Source organism: Hippichthys cyanospilos, chromosome 5 (genome assembly GCF_059441005.1).
Source record: "Hippichthys cyanospilos isolate Australia breed blue-spotted pipefish chromosome 5, RoL_Hcya_1.0, whole genome shotgun sequence".
Lineage (NCBI taxonomy): Eukaryota > Metazoa > Chordata > Actinopteri > Syngnathiformes > Syngnathidae > Hippichthys > Hippichthys cyanospilos.
Window position 1 is genome coordinate 1,801,767 of NC_142373.1, and position 25,148 is coordinate 1,826,914.

General features: G+C 38.0%; 1 protein-coding gene across 2 annotated transcripts in view; it reads right to left on the reverse strand.

The window, feature by feature from the left end:
- The window catches only part of LOC148423122 (von Willebrand factor A domain-containing protein 8-like), a 66,107-nt gene that overhangs the window by 25,926 nt on the left and 15,033 nt on the right, over window positions 1-25,148 (reverse strand). Inside the window, exons 9-32 of one of the 2 annotated variants that reach the window (XM_088415604.1) lie at window positions 24,999-25,103; window positions 24,782-24,910; window positions 24,437-24,571; window positions 24,288-24,365; window positions 23,492-23,652; window positions 23,305-23,418; window positions 20,565-20,760; window positions 19,065-19,142; window positions 18,879-18,994; window positions 18,690-18,787; window positions 18,361-18,467; window positions 17,893-17,964; window positions 17,047-17,123; window positions 12,805-12,880; window positions 12,576-12,711; window positions 11,059-11,178; window positions 10,769-10,971; window positions 8,683-8,834; window positions 6,592-6,700; window positions 6,392-6,530; window positions 5,754-5,941; window positions 1,270-1,389; window positions 1,146-1,210; window positions 926-1,051 (exon numbers count right to left, since the gene is read on the reverse strand). In XM_088415604.1, coding sequence (XP_088271730.1) covers window positions 926-1,051; window positions 1,146-1,210; window positions 1,270-1,389; window positions 5,754-5,941; window positions 6,392-6,530; window positions 6,592-6,700; window positions 8,683-8,834; window positions 10,769-10,971; window positions 11,059-11,178; window positions 12,576-12,711; window positions 12,805-12,880; window positions 17,047-17,123; window positions 17,893-17,964; window positions 18,361-18,467; window positions 18,690-18,787; window positions 18,879-18,994; window positions 19,065-19,142; window positions 20,565-20,760; window positions 23,305-23,418; window positions 23,492-23,652; window positions 24,288-24,365; window positions 24,437-24,571; window positions 24,782-24,910; window positions 24,999-25,103 — 2,900 coding nt within the window. Of the gene's footprint in view, window positions 1-925; window positions 1,052-1,145; window positions 1,211-1,269; window positions 1,390-5,753; window positions 5,942-6,391; window positions 6,531-6,591; window positions 6,701-8,682; window positions 8,835-10,768; window positions 10,975-11,058; window positions 11,179-12,575; window positions 12,712-12,804; window positions 12,881-17,046; window positions 17,124-17,892; window positions 17,965-18,360; window positions 18,468-18,689; window positions 18,788-18,878; window positions 18,995-19,064; window positions 19,143-20,564; window positions 20,761-23,304; window positions 23,419-23,491; window positions 23,653-24,287; window positions 24,366-24,436; window positions 24,572-24,781; window positions 24,911-24,998; window positions 25,104-25,148 lie in introns of both variants that reach the window. The other variant, XM_088415603.1, reaches the window with a different exon arrangement.

The window sequence follows — 25,148 nt, forward strand, 5'->3', positions numbered from 1 at the left end:
TCCGTGAATTCCTTTCACATGTAGATGATGAGGAACATTGTCATCAAACTGCTCAACCATTTTTACATGCACTTACTCCATAAAAGGTAACCATTGTGAATGATGGGCGGGAAGGTGGTTTTATATCCAATCATGGCACCCAGCTGTTGCCAAATACCCTGTTCACCACATGTATGATGGGCATTCCCCAGCTTTCTCAGGTATTTTTGCCACCTTTTACATATTTTTTGGAACATGCTTCAGCCCTCAAATTACAAAAGAGCTAATATTTGCAAAACATAGCAATGTTTGCCAGTTTTAACATAAAATATTTGGTCTTTTTTGTGCATTCAGGTGGATTTTGTTTGCAAAGGAACTTGCAAATGATTGATTCTGGTTTTATTTACAATTCACACATCACCCTAATTTGATTTACATTGAGTTTGTCAAATGTGACCTTGGCAGAAAAGCTGCATTTTAGCAACAACTGAGTAAAGTAGGAATATTTGCAAAAAAAAAAAAAAAAAATGGACTAATGACATAGTACAAGCCTGCAAAGGCAGCCTCACCATTTAATATACTTGATGAATTTGGTCACTTGCGTAAAAGTGACGTGCTAAATTCTGAAAATGTCCTGAAATGTTAGAGCATTAAGAGGAATGAAACATGAACAAAATAAAAATATAATACAATGTAAGTTTAAGTAACAAAATTTCACTGACAGATATCTAGCCAATATTTTGTGACAAATTCATCCGAGACCTTTCAAAAATGTCCCCACAACTTCTGTTAAATCACTCAGATAAGATCAACTACATATTGTACTTTCTAACTTAAGCATACACTCGAAATAAAACAAAAAGTGTACTCTTAAGAACCAATTCAACGTGACATTCCTCAAATAAATCAATAAATAAAAAGGAAACATTTAATTACAGTCACGTACTTGTCAGTGTTGTTCTCCAACAGCAGCCAGCGGTCTTCTGCCACAAGAAAGACAGACTTGAGGTTGATTGGCAGGGAAATAGTGTGAACCTGGCCCTCCAGCACATCTAGCACCTCCAGCTGATTGCTGTGGTGGTAAATAAAACAGCTAGCTCAGCATTTATAAAAATACAGTAAAATGGAGAATGTGATGCAGCATCATTTCAAGGGTATTATCACACCTGTCATCTTTGTAGAAGAGAAGCCAGTTCTTGTGGGCAAATTCGCAGCACATTTTATACTCTCCCTACAAAACATACAAAATCTTCAGACATGATCGAGGATAACTAGAAGTTTAGCACTGACCTGTGGTTCTTTACTGCTCCACCAATTCGAAGCTTTGCTGGGAGGCTGCTCGCTATCCGGTGACAACATGAGTCTACGCACTGCACCCGTGGTTATGTCTATGTGGAGCACTGTGTTACTCTGATTGAATAAAGGAAAAAAACAAACAAACAAAAAAAAAACATTTAGATGCACTGTATTTCTAGAAAGCATGTTGGAATGCTATATTATTAGGATTTCACTAATGAACATACTTAGGATTGAATATTCCAATGATTCACGATAGATTAATGTCACAATTAGTCACAAATTTTTCTTTGCATTAGAGAATATTATTAAAATATTAACACTCAACTGTTTATTATATAATTGCTATTATTTATTTGGTATTTTTGTTGAATTTAGAAAAACAACAACAATTAAGCAATATCACTACTGGGAGACCCAGTAGAGGTTCATCAAAAGTCAACAAGGTCGCAAGAAACGTGTTGTGGAACAAAGATGCTAATTCACTGCCTTGATTTGAGAAGGCTCAAATATGAGGCTGCCAACTGAGCAAGTCACACAGGTGGAAATGTTAAGACTGAGCAAATATCAGCAGACAGACATTTCAAAGGTCTTATGGACTGATGAGATCAGTGATTCTTGATGGATCAGATGGATGGGACTATGGCCGGATCAGTAACGGACACAAAACACTTTGAATCGGATGCCAGCAAGATGGAGGCGGGCTACTCATATAGGATGGTATTAAAAAAAAAAAGAGCTGGTTGGACCTTTTTGGGTTGAAAATGGGCTTCAAATGAACTCCCAGACCTACTAGCAGTTTTTAGAAGGACACTTTTCTTCAAGCAGTGGTACAGGATAAAGTCAGCATCTATCAACAAGACCATGATTTCCATCCACCCACCCATCCATCCATTTTCTACCGCTGTACTTCAGGATTGGGTCGCGGGGACAGCAGCCTGAGTAGGGAGGCCCAGACTTCCCACTCCCCAGCCACTTCCTCGAGCTCCTCCGGGAGGATCCCAAGGAGTTCCCAGACCAGCTGAGAGACCAGCGTGTCCTGGGTCGTCCCCGGGGCCTCCTCACTGTGGGACATGTCCAGGACACCTCACTAGGGAGGCGTCTGGGAGGCATCCTAAACAGATGCCCGAACCACCTAAGCTGGCCCCTCTCAACATGGAGGAGAATAGGCTTGACACTGAGTCCCTCCCGGGTGACTGAGCTTCTTACACTAGCTCTAAGGGAGAGCCCAGAAACCCTCCGGAGGAAAACCACCGGCCCCTCCGTGAGCCGTCACCTTATCGTGGTGGAGAGAGGGTTTTGCATGTTCCAGTGATCCTAGGAGCTAAGTTGTTGGGGGCTTTATGCCCCAAGTAGGGTCACGCATCACAAACAGGTCCTAGGTGAGGTTCCAGACTTACAGGGTCCCCCTCTGGAGCCAGGCCTGGAGGTGGGGCTCCTTTGCTAGCACCTAGTGGCCGGGCCTACAACCATGGGGCAAAGCTGGGCAAAGCCGGAAGTGTATAATGAATGAGTACACGAAGTAATAATATGAATAGAAACAATACCTGAACCACATGCATGTTCTTTCATGGCAAAAATAAGAACAGTCACGATAATTGCATTTTTAAAGTTAATTAATTTGTATTTAGGACCTACTACTCCTACAACCACTACAATTATTACAAATACTGCTGCTGCTGTAATGCTTTATGGGAAATATTTCATTTGAGCAACCTACAGAGGGTGCTCTAGTACAGTAATTCAGATAAATGTAGCTTAAGAGAAAAAGCTAAATCCTAAATAACTGGCACGCATTTTTCTATCAAGAAATATAAAACGTTTGTATTTACCATAAAATAATGGTAAGTTGTTATTAACTCATTTATAAAACGCTAACTATGTAATTAATGTGCTTATTGCTATGAGGGATTTTTATTTAGTCCATCAACATCTCAGCAAGAACTCAAACATTTCCATATGTGTATGATCTGAAAGCCTGTGACCTGTGAGTTAACTTTATTCTGTCTGCACCTCTTTGTATTTTTTTTTGCTATGATACATCAGAAGGGTAATTTTAGAATCCCCGCTTACCCTCATTTGCCACATTTGTAGCGGCTGTAGAAACACTGTGGGTGGACAAAGCAATGCATTTGTCTTACGCTCAAAGAAATGTTATCATGAATTATGGCTCAGTGTTTAGAGAAACTTGACATAAACACTTGACTGTAGTCAAGTTCATCATGGTCAGAATGAGGTCATGTCATCGTGTTCATCCTCCCATCTTTGAAGGAGCCCCAGTTGGGATGTAACCTGTCTAAGCGGATGTGACCAGGAAACCTCTAAATGACATATTAAGCGAGCATTCTTAAAGATAGACTGAACTCCCATCGACTTAACAGAATAAGTGTCATTGTGACCACAAATCCAATTTGAGTGACCTGATCTGACTTGTTTGAAATTATTTTATTATTATTTGAGACTACAAAGCAATTTAAGATTTTATCTCTAAGACTTTATCTACATCGATTACAACTATTGCTCTAAAACTAACTCCATATCCCTAAAATAGTGCAATTGTGAAATGGTACGCAAAGCTCACCACCAAAGCTCATTCATATTAAATGGAGAGCTGTCTCATTCATCCCTCAAAATCTAAAACTACTATCTAGCCATTGCCCCCCACTATGTGGGGACCACAATTGTTGAGCCAGGAGCAGCGGGGATCTGCGTTGCTTGCAGCTGGAGACCACTCATTATTGAATTGCTCATGAGGAATTATATTCCAACCTTCACTACTTCACCCCTGAGTACATATCAAATTGGGCTGTCACCAGTTGATTATTCGGTGATTATTTATTTTTCATCAACATTATTATTTTCATGATTAGCAGTGAACTAGTGACATTTTTTTTTTTATAGAAATTAGCTAAAGCTCTAATGCAGGTTCCAATTAACCTCATAAGCCCTTCACCCAAAAGACAAGCGTATATTTAAATACACACATACAACTTAAGAACTTATGTATTTTTATTGAATATATAAAAATAAAATATAAGTATTAAGTAAATTATATAAATTAAAATGATTCAACTAAAACTGCATTATATCTTTTAAGTGTGGAAATGCTACTTATTAGCTTGGTACATTAATTAGGATAACCATGTTTTTGAGTGAAACAATAAACAAGTAAATAATTGTATAGAGTTACTTATAATCAAGTTTAACCCTTAAAGTGCCAAAATGCACCAAGCAATATTTACACAGTATACCATTATCTCTAACCATTATCAAGCGATACAACCTTTTCAAATCGTGATTTAAAAATGTTGAAAAAAAATTTGGTCCTGAAAGGGTTAAGTACAAGTAAACACAAGGTCCTCCGCCTTGTGTTTCACCAGAATCATCAAGCAGCATGCAGCTTGTTTGATAACGTTGTCCGATATTCCAATGCTTCGCTGTTTCTGTAACATGACATAGCAGTTTATGAGTTTCTTGTGTCTTCTGCGCCAATGACCGCACATTAGCAAGGAAAATGTTGTTAGCTTTAGCCTAGCTCTCACTCCCTTGCCTTTGTTTCTACCTCCTCTTCTCCGAACTGTGAGTTCAAATGTTGCACGTCCTTGTAAGAAGAGCTTATATCAGAATCTGCTCTGCAGTCAGAACTTATTTCAACCACACCTTCAAGATATTTGAAGTTCTCATTATATGATCCACCACCTAATAATCGATATATTTTGTTTCAGCAACTTCAAATGTTAGTATTACCATACACCAGTGCTTTGTCTGACCATTAGCTTAATAGAATTGGAAGTCTTAGCTCATTGCAGTTGTTCTAACCACAACCAATGTTAATACAGCCGCAACATTAGTTCTTCAGCCACAGCTGTGCTCTGTGAACTACTGCCTCTGGCAACTGCTTCTTTTCCATCTTATATTGATTCAGTTGAGAAACTCACAAACAATTTTAACAATGTCCTATTAAATTTCATTGATTCAGTAGCACCATTAAGCCTTAAAACTCATCCAACGAGGCATACACCATGGTTTACAGATGAAACCTGCACACTTAAACAATCATGTTGCGAACTTGAGCACAAATGGCGGCTGACCGAACTTGTGGTCTTCCGTCAGGCTTGGAGCAATAGCTTTCTGAAATACAAAGCAGCTTTCATTTTAGCTAAAACTAATTACAGAAATTCTCCTGTATATGTAACACACCCTTAATTTTAGGGGTACAAAATATAGTAAACCAGAATACATCTGATCTTTGGAAATTCTTCATATCCTTGTTATATATTATTTGCACATTACGTGTGTGTCAAATTTCCCACATGGTGAGTGGTCAGTGAATGCCTCACCATTGTATCATAACTTTTACATGATCCCCCACCGTTTTGGTAATATTCCTGTGTGTGAACAAGGATGGACTTGGACATTGGTTTAGTTTTTTTCTCACTTCTGTGAAGGATGAATTTTGTTTGGTTTTCAGAGCCTACCTGTTGCTCATGCAGAACCACTTGGCCATCCAATGGACTTCCCAAGGGGGCGATGGTGACAAAGGGCTGCCAGACGCCACTAATGGTCCTGGGGAATATGTCGTAAAGTTCCACACACTGAATGGCCTCCCCACGCTCCTTCATTGAGTAAAGTGTCACAGGGTTACATGTGGCCACATAGACAATATCTGTAAAGAAAAAAGAATGCATCAAAAGTTATGAAACAGTTTCTTTATGACTACTCATTATTGTTATCGAATGGAGAAGGGGATCTTTCACATTTTCGCCTCAATTTTAGGAAAAAATGTGATTTCCGGAAAAAAAAACAATCATGCTGTGACGCCAGCTAACAGTGAAAATAACAATTAACAGTTCCTTTTTATTTTTTCTTGGTGTGTGTGTGCAAGAGAAGGGGGGGGGGGGGGGGGGCTGCCACCATTTTATGAATACTCATGGCTCTTGAGACAATTCCTTGGTTGATTATGACGAATTCTGGAACATGACGAATGAAGAATTGTTTGCCTAGTCTTTTGGTTGCTGCAGAGTAGTGAAATTTTGCAATAATCACAAAAGCTGTAATCGTACTGTAGAACAAAATTCTCTTAATGGAAAATGCAACCGAATTTAAGCAATAATACCATCTTTGGTGGTGACATCACAGATGATGTTAACTTCATTCATGGGGATCTGCCAGTGGGCTTTTTCTTCGCTGAAACTCAAAGCACGGCTCTCCTGTCTGTTGCAAGGATAGCCCTGAATACGCAGGTAGACCGGGCCCTGTAAAATTCAAACAATTTGTTAGCACAGACAACCACTGCAGGACTGTTTAATAGCTTACCTTGACGTCAATGCGATGCGTCTCAGAAGGACACAGCAACTTGCGTCGGGCATTGCCTTGCTGATTTATCGTCCAGAATCCTGTCATTTTGGCTTCCGGCAGGGGCAACCTGAGGTAAATGTTTAAATTGTGACCTGAACAATTTGGCTTCATGTTAGACAAACTCAAAGTAGTGATTAACCACAATTTAAAAAAAAAAAAAGGTTTGTACCCATTGCCTCATGCTTTTCAATGGGACAGTAGGTCCAAACTCTGCTCTGAATGTCCTGCTCCACTGAAAGAATGAGGAGATCCATCCTCCATGGATGAACAACACCCCAGGCAGATAATTATGCCAGCCTGGCTTTTATTAATGAACAAGTACGACAGTTACTTTTCCAAATGAGCGCTGTAGTGATAACTGGGACCATTGGATTGCAGTGTTTCGACACATACAACACAGATATTACCTAAATGCAATTCTAGGTAAGGAATGGAAATTAATCTTTCATATGATACCACCCATATTTACATAGAAATAGCACACAATATTCTGTCGGTCCTGAAGAGCGAAAATGCTAAATATATTGGCCCTCTAGTAGTTTTTTTCTGATAAAGCTTGGCACTGAAAGAGTTTTTGCTGTTTTTTTTTTTTTTGGGGGGGGGGGGGGGGGGGCATCATGGTTGTTCACAGCAGTATTAATTATAGATTGTTATTGCTATAAAGACGAATGAAATTGTGTGCTAATACATGGGAAGTACAGTACATAGTCGATGAAGGAAAATACTTGTTTCTGCCCTGTTAAGTTCAAATATTTAAAAATAAATATGTATATCAGTTCAAAACAAAACCACAGGACACTGAAGAAACAAATATTTTCCTTTATTTAACAGTCAAAATTTTACATGTGTTTTCAATGTATTGCAAATACTGTACTGCAGAGTTCGTCATAGCAAATAAATACTCCACATATTGTGAGAACATACTTTATAATATAGTATATTGTATATATAGTATATAAATAAGTTTGACATTTCATCAGATTTTTCTGCAAAAATAATAGATTTCTACAGTTGGAAATCATTTTTGACTGAAATGAATAACCAAGTACAGTATTATTTATTGCAGGTAGTAAATTTATGTGATTTACTGTATAATCCAATTTAGGCACACCAAATAATAGAGGTTGTACAGACTAGTCTGCTCTGTGGCTTTACTACTTCACAATGATACTTTTCACCTTATTTGCCTTAAGTTGTCTTTTAGTCCTAAATGTGCAACTTTGGTACGTGGGGGAGAACCAGTAGAGTTGATTCAGCAGGCTCTAGCAAGATTTTGAACAACTTTTTAGAATAAATTACTAAGTAGGGCAGCAGTAAATTCTTTAACTGCACATGAAGAAGTTCATGAATATTTCCAGTTATTCATCCAAGCTCTATACCGCTTATTGTCATTCTCTTTCCAAGTATACCCAAGCAATTGTATTTTTTTTCTAGAGACAAGCCTTCACCTAGCCCACATCGATGCTCTTGTGTTCAATAGTAGTTGCCATAATTCAGTCTATGTTGTTGGTGAAAATAGATATTTTTGCAGAGCATTCTATTGTTCTGTTTTTTTTTTTTCTAGAGCTGTGCTGAAAAAATATCATTGGCATCATCAGCAACCAGTTGACGTCAACTGAACTTTCAACACATTAAGTGTTGTGTTTTGGAAAAAAAAAAGGTCAAGCAACCCCTATCAAATGATCATAATTACAATTATTTCTACATTTTGAACAGAACGTAATATGACCAAGTAAAACATTGATCTCACTCAATAATGCCTTTACAGTACATACTATAATTAAAATCATGGTTTGTACTTACATAAAAAAGGTTTAAGATGGTAATAAAGACACTTTTTGAAATGTGGTTATTGACCAAAACATTATTTATACCTGCGTAATTTTATGATTTTCATTATTGAAGATGCCCAGTCAGAAAAGAATTTGACTTAACTGCATATATCTGCAGTGATTTAGAACAGGACTACATGCACCCTTTGGAATCGGATGTTTAGCAAGTATACAGATACATAATGTCATGGCCAGCAACATGTTCCTAATGCCTTACTCCTTGGCCAGCTGAACAGAGTTGGGCTTGGCTCCAATGGGGATGCCATGCTTATGCAGCGCCTCAATCAGGATGTCGCGTGTGTCTTTGTTGTATGAGTCGAAATCAAAGACGTTCCGCACCACGTTGGCCAGACCCTCCTTGGGGAATTTCTGTTGGGATGGAGATGTAGACAGTACAAAGTGATGAGAAGACAAAAAATTCTGCAAAACTAACAAAATTGAGTTGCACTTTGCATTGCGAAAAATGCTCCCAACACATGCAGTTAATTAGGAAAACCATAGTTGAGCAAAATGATGCAAAACTAGAACTACAATATTGTCCAGCCATCCATTATCTTAACCCAATTATCCTCACGAGGGTCGCGGGCATGAGTGAACCTATTGCAACTGTCTTGGGACAACAGCTAGTGTACAACGTGAACTAGTTGCCAACCAATTCCAGGGCATATGAAGACCAACAACAATTCATACTCACCAGCACACCTACAGTTAGGACAATTTAAAGTATCTAATATACCAAAACTACAACAGGGAGAACGTGCAAACTCCACTCCAGGTTTCCCAATGCAATGTCGTATTTCTTAAAAATGTGTTCTTCTAAGTTACGTACATACTTTGGTATGGGCTGGATCTCTTTTTTACCTACTGAACAACAGTGTTTATGCACTAAAATAATCATGTTTAAGGAACACATACCTGTACTGTGTTTACTTTTTTGTTACAATATGGGACATCTGCTTTTGGGGATCCATAATTGGACTAGAGCTCACAACTCTATTTACATTATTAGACCATGACATAGTGAAAGTCCAATCAATAATGCCTGAGAGCAGGGAAGAAATGCATGCCGTGCATTGACTTAGGGCAGTGATTCTCTATTAATTTTTGCACCCCTTCCCCCCCAGAAAAGAGAGGAAAAAGAGTGCCCCCCCTCACTCGCAGTGGTGACTATAAGTAAGATCATATAAATAAAACTTGCATTAGTATACCTAAAATTGCACTCTTTTTAACGATAACAAAAGAATAAAGCATTATGAATCAACTTTCAACCCTTTACTTTTCACAGGGTTTATACAGGTTAGTCTGAAACTCAAAAAGAAAAAAAATACATTAAAGGTGCCAGGAAAAAAAATCCTTATCCAAACTAGAAACATTTTCACACAATCTTAAATCAATAAATTATAATACGTACCTGTAAATTGATCTGGAACATTAACATTGGGGCACCAATATCTTAAAACATTTTAATCTGAAGCATAAGGTATAAAACACTGGTGATTTTTTTTCTAAATCACATGAATCATTTACATGATTAATAAAAAAGAAATTGTTGACAGCAATTTAAAACGTTTATAACTCCCACACAGACTTGGACAATGAGAGCACCACTGTGTCACCTGGTGCCATGGATGTGCAATTACTGTTCCTATTCCTATTCTCTGGCATCACATTGGCAGTGGTGCCCCCCACTATTTGAGAAGGACTGCCTTGGGACAGTTGAAAAAGATACCAAACAGTAAAGCGATAATGGAAGCCAGCCAAATTATTGAGAGTCTGATGTTGCTTGAATGATGACAAAAGCACCAAGGCTAGTAGGGAAATTATTGATCCCTTCTGCACTGAATTATTGATCCCCCTTGCTCGTCTGGTGCCTCTTTTCTGAGGTTCTCAGGCTAAAATAACGTGCATTATTTACACTTCTTGAGCATAAAGAGACAAGCTGATGTTGGCAAAATAAGCATTTCTAGACTGATGCACAGGGCATGCGAGGTTCAAGCCTGCAACCAAATTGGTCAATGCAAACTATTTTTCAGGGTGTGTGAGCAAGAATTTCATTTGATCACATCAATTCCATTCTGTCAATGATTTGACAACATTTTGGAAAAAATAATGCGGTTACGGTCATTTATTTTGAATCAGAAAATACTGTATAATTACGGTAAATAGATGTAAAACATCTTTTCAATCTAATTGGGCACACATTTTTTGTGCATACTGGAGGATGAGTCAGTAGACTTTTGAAGACATGAGTCAGCAGAATTTGAAAGGTGTTTTATTTAGCTGCAGGTATTTCGTATTCATACCTGGAGATGCTTGACAATGTTGACCACCTCTCGTGTAGAGTACGGGTAGGCAATGGTGCCCTGGTCAGCCATGGACCGAAGCTCTCCAAAGGCAGCAACCAACTTCTCCAGAGTAGTGTCAGGAACATTAGGCCCATACTGTTTGAGCATAGCCAGCTCAGCCCTGGGTTTGGGGTTGTCAATAGCATGGCAGCTGAAGATGTCTCCTACGACGACATGAATGCATATTGTAGAGGAACAAAACAATTGGAGCAAGTGTTGGGTGGCATTGTGGGTGTGTGTGTACCGACCAAGAGCTCCAAAAAAGTCGTTGCCCAGGAAGGGAAAGCCTGGTCGGTTGGCTAACACCATCATTCTGAAATCTGGGTGCATGGCGATGGTGTTAGGCCTCCCCTTGGCTTCAAGTAGATCTAAGGATATGGTAATTGTTGACTCAGTAAACCAGTAGCAAACAACTTAAACATTGCAGCTTTTATAGAATTTATGTTCTATTCTATTCTATTCTATTCTATTCTATTCTATTCTCTAATCTTTGCTGTTTATTTACTTTACAACAAATCGGTGAAACCCATGAGTGAAGGTCAATATTTTTAAACATAATTTAGGAACTATATATCAAAATATAACTGCTTAATGATGATATATGTCAAGTGAAAAAAGAATTGAAAAAAAAATGACAGAGAAACAGCAACAAAAAACATGGACACATTCAAGAATATGGAGAGACCACATGTATGAACCTATTTAAATGTAAATCCTTTGACGCTTTAGACTGGCTGGATTATTATGGGACAAAATTTGGCATTTTATGCAAAATCATGATGTGATAATTTGTCAAGTGATCAATGGTGTCAATTGGTTCCACAAATAATTTGTTGCATGAATGTTTTGAGGGGGAACATGATGCCTTTTATTAGAACTAGTGTCATAAAGTTTTAGGAATTTTAGTTTTTTATAAGTATTTAACTTGTACTGAAGAGTAATTAGTTATGATAGTGTTCCCTAGTTTGGGGAATTATTGACTGGGTTATTGACTATTGAATGGGTTATTTTTGACTGGTCTGACTTAATGGAAAAAAAAAGCGAGAAAAACAGCAACATCAGAGAAAATGTTTATGATCATAAATGAAACCATGGTACAGTTGAGCCGCAATAACCAAACTGCAATGTAGGGAGAAAACGAAGTATAGTAATTTAATTAAAGTAAGTTGTTGCATCCATTATTTATGAGTTTATGGAATTATATTTGTGCCGCAATCATCAGCAGACAATGTAAGATTTTGAATGAGCAAGAATAGATTTTGAGCAAAGAAAAATATATTGAGTGAGCAAGGAAAGATTTTGAGCAGAGAGAAAAAAATTCCATGCTGTGTCAATTTTGGGCAAGGCAAAGTTTGATAAACCATGGTAAAAATGCTTAAATATTACTGTACAGTATATGACTATCTTGGTTGATACCTTAGAAAGAGTTCACAAGTACATTCAGTAAATACGTTTTTTAATTGGACATATTGGCCCATGTTTTGATTGGATGAGTAATTTAAAAACTCGCTCATTATTTCACCATCTGTGAAACACTTGTGTTGAGCTTTTATGGTGGGTGTAATAGATCTGTTATTGTTTATTGTAGTAATTAATTGCTACTTTTAAAAAATAAATGTATTAAAAAAGAACCACGAAAAAATAATGAGGTGTTGTACATAAATCACAATCACATTTTTGAGGAGAAAATTGCAATTCTAATAATAATGCCAGTCATCTACATCAGCGTGGAATACACCCAGTAAGTGACATGCATTTGGCATACCCGAGATAATTCTGCGCCCGTCAGCCAGAATCATCTCTCCACTTTCCACTAGGGTTTTGAGGATGCAGGTGACGTTTGTGGGAGCTTTGTCGGCCTCATCAATCACCAAAATGTGTCCCATCTTCACGGCTTTGACCTGTACACACGTGTCAGAGCCACTTATACAGAATCCCCCAAAAAAGATTCATACATCAAGCATATCAGATTCACCAGAGTCACCAGTACGGACCAGTGGCGAGTCCTCATATGTGATGATACCATCTCGGACCGAAGGCTGCAGCGTCAATGTCTGTACCGTTGTATCCCTGCAACATGTATTGCACAAAATATACAGTTGTATGTAAAAGTCAAGGTTCCCATCCCAAAAACAGTACAGTAATCCCCCCTACTTCGCGGTTAATGGGGGCTGTCAACCCCCCGCGAAGTCTGAAACCCGCGAAGTAGGCTATCAGTTCCTAGATTTCTATGTACGCCCCAATATAGCCGCAGTAACCATACACAGTCTTTTTTTTTAAATTTTATTTCCTTCCTCCTATTATTTAACATTACATTATCCTTATTAAAATTATTGTATATTCATTAAATAACTAATATTACTTAGTTTGTTGAGAATTTGTTCTCAGGACTGGTTATCTGCACCAAGACTCCGGTGAAAGAGTACGCAAGTCATCACGTTGAACTTCACATTTATTTTGGCTCATGTATGGTGTATCATGTAGTATCGGTTGAATAATAAATCAACAACAATCTTAAAGTCAGTCAACTAACATATAAACACTTAATCTATGAATTTACTGTATTTGTAGCCGACATTAGCGGGTTAGAAACAACTACTAACTATAAAGTGCAACCTCTACACAAACGAACACATAAACAGAATAAACGCTCATCGCTTACTAAACATAGGCAGTAGTGTGCGTTATCAACATAAATGATAATAAACTATAACTATGAGGTTACGTTGTCATTCACTACGTCACCGTAACGAGCCGAATGACGCCCAGAGAACTTAAAACAGGAAACGGAAATGCAACGCGACCCGACAAATTAAAAGCATGCATTTCAAAACAAGATAAAAAAACGTCACAAACTCTAACGCTTGAAGAATTCTTAACATAGTTATTAACTAATATTATTTCGTTATTTGATTAATACAGTACTGTATAATGTACTTTTTTGCTTTTTTCAATGTTTGTACATTTTTTCACATTTTTTAAATTATTTTTTATTTTGAAATATTTTTTTATTTTTCCTGGAAAAAAACGTGAAGTCCTGAGACCGCAATATCTGAGACCGCGAAGTAGGAGGGATCACTGTATATTTCATATACTAAAAAAATATAAATACTTATAGCATCTCATATCAGGAGACATTGCATTGTTATTTATTTATAAACTGAATAAAATTACATTCATTTGCGCCAATGCAAAAGTCGGGAAACCTTACAGTATGAGTACCTTCTGTATATCACAGGTTCTAAACATTTTCTATAGGCACTTAGAAATCTCTAGATTCTATTGTTAGAGATTCCCCCCCGTATTTGCAAAAGGCTTCTGCTCAGTCTATAGTTTTGGGTCTTTGTGCATGCACATCTCTTACATGCACCTCATAGATTTTAAATGAAGTATAGATAGACTTTGAAGACCATTCCAAAACATTCAGCTGGTACATACAGTGGATGTAAGGTATATTTAGGATCATTATTGTTTTGTAGAAGTCATCCTTTTTACAGCTTCATTTTTTTCTTCCTGGGATTTAATGGAATGCTTCTTAGCTGTCAAACAACTGACAAGGTGTTCCTTTCATGAAATGCTGCTTCTTTTTTCGCCAAACAAACATTTGGTTCCTGCCCCCAAATAATTCAATTTTAACTTCATCAGTCAACATCCCTTTTTTTACAGAGGTCATCAAGTTTCTGTAGATGTTCTGTTAGATATTTGTGACATATTTTAGGATGAGGATGCAGGTAAGTTTTCTTCTGCAGACTCCACTCTCACAATGGAAGGGTACATCATAAATACTGAGTCTGCTAAATCTTGTATGTAAAGGTAATAAAATATAACTATTTATTGATGTTAACTGATCAGTCTTTTTTTCCTTGATATACCACAGCAAAAAAAGACATGTTTGTTTTAAAATATATGAAATATGTTGTTTATGAAAAGGTGCCCTGAACAAATCCCTCACAAACTAATCTGACTCCTACTGCATGCATAAACAGTATCTTGCATGCTTTTTTTTTTTGCACTACATGATATTCTGCACTACAATATTAGCACCATTGTCTCTGTTTGTTGGTTATTGCTATTTATTGCTATTTATTTATTGCTCAATTATGGAATGTAGTCTGCTGCTCGGGAAAGTGAACAGAATAAGAATTTCATTGTGTGGTACAAATACACATAAGACCAAAAAAAATCTCTTGAATATTGAATCTCTTGAATTTAGCACACAAATGTATTGTATATTACTTTCAGTCTTGGGAAAGGTACTAGAGTATTTATTTTTCATGGTGACCTACAGTGGAACTTGAATGAACTTGAATTCGTTTGTTTGAGGCAAGTTTTGGTAGCCTAGTCATAATTAAAAAAACATTACCTAATTAAATATACCTAATTATTTAATTACCTAATTAAATAATTAAAAAAACATTAAAACGTTGCCCAGAACTCAAGTATTCACTATCAAAGCATCTGTGATGATTTTTTTTTTCAGTCAACAGTAAAAGATAAAATGGCTGACCCCTCAAATGGATAAAAAAAAGTATTTTGCTGAATCAGAATCCATCAGAAGATCATAATAAACATCAGAATGTTTAGGCTAGTGGGGCTGCTTTTTATGTGATTTGCTCTTTGAGAAAAATGACCATACATCATAAACGCTACATTATAAAGTGGCCACCACTATATTTGAGCCCATCAGATCAGCAAACTAAAAATATGAAATTAAATTACCATCCCAACCACCTTTATTCCCACAAGACATTCTGAAATTACTATACAGTGCCTCTCCTCTCCCCCCGTGGCCACTCATCCCTGAAGCCCCGCTCTTCTAGTTGACCCGGAAGCCGTCCTACTTTCTTCCTGAATGGTTTTGCTTTTCTGAGCCACATCTCTGAAGACTTTCAGTCTCCCAAAAGCACACACATGCACACACACGCGCACATCTTTCTGCCCCCCTCCCTTCCCCCTGCTGCTTTGATCTATTATTAGTTGCTACAGTGAGTGGGACTAACCGGGTCATGTCCATCCACTATGCTGCCCGACTTGACTTTCATAAGAATTTGACCTCATCTGCTCACAAAAACTAGCCACAAATGAGAAATCAGCCAATGCATCAGCATGTTGATGTTAGTGTGGATCTCATATTGTATTTGTCCCTTTTTTAAGACCTAGGCGACTTTGGTAGAGAAGTGGTCAGCATGTCCGTCTCACAGATCATAGTCCCGAGTTCAAATCCGGGCCACTCTGGCCATCCTGTGTGGATGTTTGCATGTTCTCCCTGAGCCCGGGTGGGTTCTCTCCGGCTTCCTCCCAAATTCCAAAAACATGCATGGCAGGTGTAGAGGACACTAAATTGTCTTTGAGTGTGATTGGCTGTGTGAATGGTTGTCCGTCATTGTGTGCCCTGCGATTGGCTGGCAACCAGTCCAGGGTGTCCCCCGCATATTGCCCGAAGAAGGCTGGTATAGGCACCAGCAACTTTTTAAGAACTGACCTTTTGGTTCATTAGTTATGTCTTATTAGTAACACCCTCAACCATAGGCGTCTTTCAGAGTGACAAGTGGTGGCAGCTGACAGCCTGACACCTTTGCCAAATTCGTTTAGCAGCCAGCAATGACATCAATTAAGATAGTCCAGACCAACATACTATTTGTTATAGAAATGAATTCCACGCATGCAGTACATCCACATTTGGTGTAAGGTGGCATGTTAACAAATGGACAATATGCACTGTATGTACATAGTGACAAACTACGAAACATTCTGGCTGATGTTGAACATGGCACAGCAACACAAGTGTTGAATGGAGGAGACAATACAACCTTGAAACATCCTAGCACCAATCTATTGAATATACCGATTGCACAAACGCAGGTTATCACACATGACCTGATATTATTCAGTAAGATGGCGTCAAAGTAGTTTGTAGCATATTGATAGTGAGAACCGTTATATCACTTGCCCGATACTGAGAATTTTAATGCTTTGCCATATATGATTTCTATTAAAAAGTATTTTAAAATGTTCTTTAAAATGTTCCTAAACCAACCACCAGCATATGGTTGCACTCTCCATGTAACTACCTGACACAACTTTTGAATCCCATTCTTTAATACTTGAAATAATTTAATGACTGTGATGTAAACTGTCATTATCCAGAAAAATGAGCCCTCCAACCCTAAAAAACAAACAAACAAACAAACAAACAAACATACAAACAAAAAGAACATCAGTTAATTACAACTGACCTGTGCAGTTGTAGGTATTCTCTGGGTCGGTTCAGAAGGTGCAGGAACCGGTCCACTATTTTGTTTTTACCGACACCCTATAGAAGAAAATAGAACAGCAAAATTAAGTTTGTGTAAGAAGGAGACATGTATAAAGTCTATTCCAATCCAACAATGCAGAGAAATGCAAGTGCCTTTTAGTTTTGATGGAAATACCTTGTGACAGGGGTCTCATCTTTCTGAGACTCCCACTGGCTTCCCACAGTGGCCTGCCTGTCAGACATCCAGCAAGGCGCTCTGACAGCTGCTAATGTCTTAGCTTGGGACAGATTCGCCCACTCACTGCCCCATGTTATGATTGCAATAACACAGGCCGCCATATTATGCCTGCCATGTCCACTACTTTCCTCTAACTTGGCCCACTAAAGCTAAACTGACAGGATAAAGCCTCCCAAAGGAATTGCTTGATGCTCAACGATTCCTTAAGGACCACAGGAGTTTTGCAAGTACAGCACTACATTACTGGCAGTCATTGTAGCAAAAATAAACAAGACAGTTTGTACTGACATTATACTTTTTTTTCTGTAAGATACCTCCCCTGCAATAGATATGACTGATGGATTACCACTAGTTAAAATTACCAACAACTTGAGTCATTAATAAATTGTGTATGTCTTCAAGCAATGTGGGCCTGATAAATCTAACTTCATGTCAGCAACCAGTAGGGACCCATTTTTCTGTCCAAACAACAGGTTGCAATAGAAAGTACACAAAGTAAATTTTAGTGAGGGTCAAGCATTTGAAAATTTTATACTGCTAGAATAGAAAAAAAAAACTGTAGTTACCTTAATCAGAGACAAAGCTCACCTGGTTACCGACCAAAAGGAGGTGCTCTCCTAATAGAAAGTCTTTTAACATATCCTCCATCACCATCATATGCTGCGGAGGCAAAATCACATCGACCATGAAAAAAACAAACAAAAAAAAAGCACATTAGAAAAGTCATTTTACGTTATTTCTGTATGTTATTTCTAAAGGCAGGAAGAAAGCAGGTCATTGGAGAAAAGAAAAAAAAAGTAGGACATCCACTCTTGGCCCTCACACTTGATGTCAACAACATCCACTCTCAATTCCATTCTCAACATAGCACAAAATAATGAAGGACAAGTACAAAGAGAACAAGTGTTTCTAAGAGAGGAATCTGGGCCATAGGACAAATGAATACAACTTGTTCCTTAATGGAACTTTCACACATGTGACTTCAATTCTTCAATCACCTAAAATTACTATCAATCAATGATTATCTGTCAGATGAGTTGGTGAGTGATGAATTACCTGGGGATTATCATAGAAGAGCACATCTGGAACCTTCATTTTCTCATTGGGTTTGTAGATAGGAGAAGAAACTTTGCCAATAGTAAGCACTCCATCTTTGACCATACCTGAAGAAAAATCTGATCAATCACTCAGTCAATGACATTTGAACAGCTCAATCAGTTTGATGCTGGGTGACAGACAGCTGGTGACTGGAAGTGGGGGGCATATTAAATATGGAACACACTCTAGTCTGATTTAATTTTTGTAGCCTGGGCCAAGGGCATTGCTTTATGTCACCTTACAGTGACTAGAAAAAGAAGATGTGTATGTAAGTGACTGGGACGCACAGGTAAAGTCACGTGAGTGTTCTGTGTCTGGGGTTTCTTGTATGGAGCAGTTGGTGAGGTTTTTCTGCAAGGAGCCCCGGGCCAGACTGGGAAGAAATCTAAAAACACACAGTACTAAATCGATCAGTGGAATTGTCTCTAATACAGCGTTTTCCGATATGAATTAAAGCGAATGCGACCTGAGCACACCTAGAAAGGCAAGCCTTGTTGACAGCGTGGGCGATGCTCTCCTCAGGGTAGCGAGAGAGCCTGCGACAGATCCGCAGCAGCTGTCTGGTGGAGAGGGAGGAAGCCAGAGACTGTGCCTGGTGACATGCAAATAAATGAAGCAAATCACATTGACACACACATGCACGCGCAAACAGGCACACTCACCGTGGGGTCATTTGTCTGTCGCAGAGTGTGCGTCAGGTGCAGTAGCTGTTCGGCAGCCTCCTTAGGAACATTCGGAGACTGAACAGTGAAATGAAAACAAGAGCAAGTGAATTGAGGTACAAAGGGAGGTTTAAGGAGACTGTGTCTTTTTTCTCCCCCTCATATGTTTTTTTTTTAAGTTGTTTCTAGAGGAGCTTTGGTCTTTTCAAACCCTTTGAGAGTTTTTTGTGATAAATAAACAAATGGATAATAAAAATAAATAAATGTGACTTGACTATTTATTGAGGCCAAAATGAAAAACTATAACACAATTATTTAAGCACCTTGGTGTGCATACCCTCAAAATCACTTACTGGTACATTGATAATGATGAGAAAAAAGGCAGGGCAGCTTTGTTTATATCGTACAATTCAAGTTATTTCAAGGTGCTTCACATAATTAAAAATACAATATTGAAAGACAAAAGAAAAAAAAAAGATTAAATGAAAAACACACAGACACAAGAATTTAAGACATTTAAGAGTAAAGTAAATAATTAGGTAGTTTAGGGCCATGTTTTTCAACCACTGTGCCAGTGCCAGGTGTGCCACCCCCCGTCCGTTGTCTAAACTTAAGGCATTGACCGTGCTGCGGACTAAATTTAAGGCTTTAAATGTGCCGCGGTGATCAAAAGGTTGGAAAACCCTGGTTTAGTTAACTACTCAAAAGAGTAACAGCACGTAAGATTTTGGAAAAGTTTTATTATAGAAATGCTTAAAAAGATATCCCCTTCACAATTCTTATACATTTTGTATATTTCAGTTTGTACGTAATGTTGCCTTACATTATGTAACATTTTTTGTTTGGTTTTTTTGGTAACAGGTATCCTAAAAATCAAAATAGATCTTGGTGAAACAGAGTAACAATTCATGAAACAACAGTGTGGCGTAAGGGCTTTCAATTACCTCTTTTCATCTGTGAAGCCCTTTGAGACTTCGGTGATTCAGGGCTATACAAATAAAATTTGATTGATTGATTGATTGATTGATTGAAGGCCTTCTGAAACATCCGAAACCACTGACTGGTATTTAATTGTTTTTATAAATTTGTAAAATATTGTATACATTTACTTCCAGCAATTTCTTTTTTTCTTCATTTAATAGCATGCAATTTGACTGTGTAGTTTATAATCATGTGTGGGTTATCATTTTTATTGTTATTATTATTTTAATTATTCACTATTATTATCCAATCACATTTTGGCTTCGATGTGTTGCTATACCAGCGTTAAGGCCTTCAGGTTTAGAACACAACAGATTTTTTTTAAGAATTTGAAAAATTCTGATTTTGGTTTTAAATGTTCAAGGCTTGCTTGAAGACTGGGCGACGTCAGCACTTTTGCATCCTCTTTGATAATGATTAGTTCTAAAATAAGAGTAACCCAGAATATATGAGGAAATATTTCAAAATCGAAATAATTCTTGCCAGAAGACCAATGCTTAGTCACTGAGAGTATCTCACCAGTCCATGCAGAAGGTCGACCTCTTCCGCTCTGGCCAGCGGGCTGACAGTGTGGTACAGGAACATGGTGAGCATTTCGGGTCCCAACCACAGCTGACCTTTGCTCCCACTGCCACTGTTGATTGCACCAGCGCCCACAAGTGGAGGCTCAGCCAGGGCGAGAACTCGGAATGACGGGTGGATGGCAAAGATTGACCTGAAAAGACAGATACTAATGACGCTCTGGCTGCTGTGTTGAGATAGAATGAGTGTGTATGCAGGTGTGTGTGTGTGTGCGTGTGTTTGCATGTGTGTATCGGTGTGTCACAGTTAATCTATGTCATGAGGAAGAGCATGGCTTTTGACGGTTGGCTGCATAAGCCTCTGATTCAAGAAGACAGAGTGGACCGTGACTGTAACCCCATGGAGACACCCACACAGCACTGCACTATATTTAGACCGATGCGAGAAGAGCATAGCAAGCGAGTACTGAGCATCATCACGGTAGAAAGTTGGGTCTGAGGCCATTAGTTATTATTGGACTACAGCCTCAATTTATATCTGTCCCTATAAACAGTTTTATGTTTTGCAGTTTTATTTTACTTTGACTAAATTCAACAACACCGTAAACATGTAAACAAGGTATGAACAGAACCACAGTTTTTGCCTGCGTACTAAGAAACCCCAACTATTTATTTGATTTTATTATTATTTCAAAATAATTGATAACTGTAAAGAGACTATTCTAATTGGGCACATAACTTTTGTCAGTACCCTAATTCCTGGCACACGACAGACTAATGCTAGAGATGTTTTCTTTTTTAAGATACTAGGAGAAAAAATATTAAGTGTCTCACAGCAACACTTATTTCAAACCAAAAGCTACTGCTCCCTAATAATCTCTCGCCTGCTTGCACGTTAAAGAGCAACTCAATTAACAGTGAATATTGTCATCTCAAAATGCAGATTGAGATTATGTTTTCATAATGTTGCAAAGAAGGGATTTTTGCTGTTTAGAAGGGAAGTCAACCCCCAAATGTTATTTACAATAATGTTTTAAGTATCCTCACGACTTTGAAGATAACATTTTGCCTTATATGGTGTGTGTAGATTATAAATTAAGCAGCAGAATTCACTGTTTTTTTAATTTTCATTTTTTTTTTTTTTAATCCATCTCAGGTGGGCGGCCAATTTGCCAATTGCTCTTGACTAAAAATGACAGTTGTTCAGAGCTCTCTAACAACCAGACATGTGATCTTCGCAAGTTGAGCTGCAATTTTTTGTTTTGTCTGAGCTATTGGGATTTTCACTCAAGAGCAAGAGGCAAAATTGCTGGCCAATGAGATGAATAAATAAGTGGATTTTGCTACTTAATTCATATTCAACAAACACAATATTAATCGGAACATCATGTTCACACTAGCAGAGCTGCATTGAACCCCACATAATCATGGGTACACATTTTTTTTTTTTTTTTTGTGGGTTACTCACATGAGTACCAGGACATTGTATTTGGTAAGCATATTTTCTTTCATTAAAAACAGTCTCTAGCAAGAGGGCGATCAGCCGTTGCTTCTGTACAAGTACTAGCTTGCAAACCGGTCAATTTGTATGCTTTCCGTGTAATTTGTGCAGGTGGAAACACGTTTCAAACATGTAAGATGTACATCTCCATCTGTTTGGCCAGCGAGCATGTCAAAAAGCGAGCCTACATTTTCCTATGTACGCAGGTGTAACCTTGGTTAAGATAGCTTTCACGAAATAAAAGTGTATTAATAAAACATTCATTAAGAAAACAAATTAATTGTAAATACTAAACCAACCAGCGTAACTGACAAACATCTAAAAGTTTAAAACCTTGCGAATTAATTTGGTATTATTATTTTTGTATTCATTTAAAATGATTATGGTGTATATCTCAATACTTGTTTTGAAAGGCTTGTAGCGGAATAACGCCAGTGACATGTATACAAATGTACACCTGACTTTTTCCTTCTGCTTTTGCTGACAAAAGCTGAAATAGTGCAAAAGGTCTGTTGAAGAGCATTTTTTGAACCATAGAGAGAATAATCGCTGGAATCTATTAATTCAAAGCTTGTTGTGTCATGTTGGACATTTTGGTGTATTTTTGCAACCTGTTCTTACCATGCAATTAAGTTTGGTTATATAATAAAGATCACTGTTAAGATGATAATGCTTTGGAATTAGAAGAATACATTGCTCATGTTCTGTATGCCATGTTCTGTTTTGTTTTTATCTTTCGCGTGCGATACAAATACTGTGTAAGATTATAAAACAGATACCGTATGTAAGTATGAATTACAACTTTTGTAAGCTTCAGTATACACCGGGGTTGACAGGATTGAGCAGCTTGTTTGCACTACAGTGCTTCTTAAATATATTTTGTCAAGCACCCCTTAGGAAAGAGAAAACTTTTCGTGTTCAAATCTTTGGCCTGTACTATATATATTTTAGTTTAAGTGTAATAGTCCCTAATTCAATTGGAAAACTGCTTGCATGATGGTTAAATGATGACGGAATAGATTACATTTTTGGTTTGCACTTTTGTATTTGGATCATTAAAGTTCAGATTTATTTTATTATTATTTTTTATATGCAGTGTTATACTCACTGTAGATGCCAAAATGGTTTTGTGTCTTTTTTTGTGTTTTGTTTTGTTTTGGCGGGCGACATTAAAAATGGCTCTGGGTATTAACTACCGACCTACAATCTATGCACACAAATCTGTCGATATACATACCTTTCTTTCAGTTGCTCATCAGTAAAGTTCTGTTCCTCCTTTAATGCCTTGTATCTGTCCCACCTCAGCAACCTGGTGCCATCATACAGGTCCAACTCCCTGTCATGAAGTAACCTGCAACACGCAGCAACAATGATCATTTGCTGTTCGAACACAATAGAGAAATATATGATAAATTTGGTCTTACCTTGAAAGGACAGCCAGTGTTCCAAGGTTGACCCTGTGAATACCATCCAGCAACAGCAGTTTGCCCTCCATGGCAGCAGTGACCAGCGGCGATGGACGCCACGCTGTATCACCGTTGGGGAGCGTGAACCTCTGCTGGAGGAGGTCCCTGGCAGTCATGTCCTGTCAAAGATGCAATAGCATAATTAAAAAAAATAAAAAATAAAAATAAATAAATAAATAAATATATATATATATATATATATATATATATATATATATATATATATATATATATATATATATATATATAGAGAGAGAGAGAGAGAGAGAGATTTGATTTCCAAAGTAAAACCTCCTTGTTTATCCCATGTAAATACTTTTTACAGTCGGTCCATCTTCACAATTTTTGGAGCTCATCTCTTGTACAATATGTACATATATACTGCATACTTCACAGTACAGTGCACTTCCATAAAACTGCTCTCTCTGTCTTTGTTTATGTCTTCTGTTGCAATCTCTCTCTTTTTTGCACATATATTCACATATGCGAGGGAAAACATATACTGATGTTTTACTGTGGACCACCAAAATATCTTGATACGTTCAATTACCTACTGTCACGCTTATTTACATTCGCCCTATTAGTACGGGCGACTCGATTTCTCATCCGCACTTTGCATGGCTTTGCGCATGTTCTAGTAGTTCGCCGAGCACAAGCCTGTCATGTTTGACCATCCTGTCCTCTCCCATGTTGGAAAAGAGGGGTACCCCAGCTGCTGAAAATATAGTATAATTGTAGCTTTATTTATTTTTACCTGGTAAAGCATGATGGGCTCTATGCTATAACCCAACATTTCAGCAAACTCTCGAGCAATCACTGACTTGCCACATCCCTGAAACACATACAAGATCTCACTGAGGTTTTCATTCACAATAAACTCCACTTGTGATGTGTGTGTACTACCTTGGGTCCTATGAGACACATGTCCTTCACCATGTGCGACTGCATCATGTCGGCAATCAGCTGAGAATGGCTGGTCGTGCTGATGAAGGCTGCGCTACTGTTGGGTGGCCTTGGCTCCTTGGTGCCCGCAGGGACCTTATTGTTCATTTGATGAATTTGAACACAACAAACACAGAATAGTGCTTTAATAATGTTTTATGACTGGCATACAAACATCAACAAAAAACATAAGCTCCGATGCAGGCTCTCCTTTCCCACATACAAGGGCATTGCACTAAGTAGGTATATGCTTAACTCTATCAAAAAATGGACTGTGAAAAAAACAACGAATATCCGTTAATCTACCTGAATTCTAACATTCTTATCTACAACACGCAAAGTGACATCAGCATAGTCCTTCAAGTCTGCTGTTCTGGACACACTGATAACGGCGCTACTTGATGTCCTGCTGCGGCCATCCAGAAGCTCGAATTTCTGTGTAAAAGCCAGAAAATTAAGACATAATCTCTTGGGAAAAAAAAATACGTAATACACTGACAGAAAGACAGAAAGCATATCTTACACTGAGCACATTCTCAACAGCACTGCACCCGTCCTTGCCCAACATGCTAGGGTAGGGATACAGTCTCTGGACCAGCTGCTGCGAGGACATCATGGGGAAAATGTTCTATGCCAACACAAGACAAATATTCATTTCGCAATCTGCTCCTAG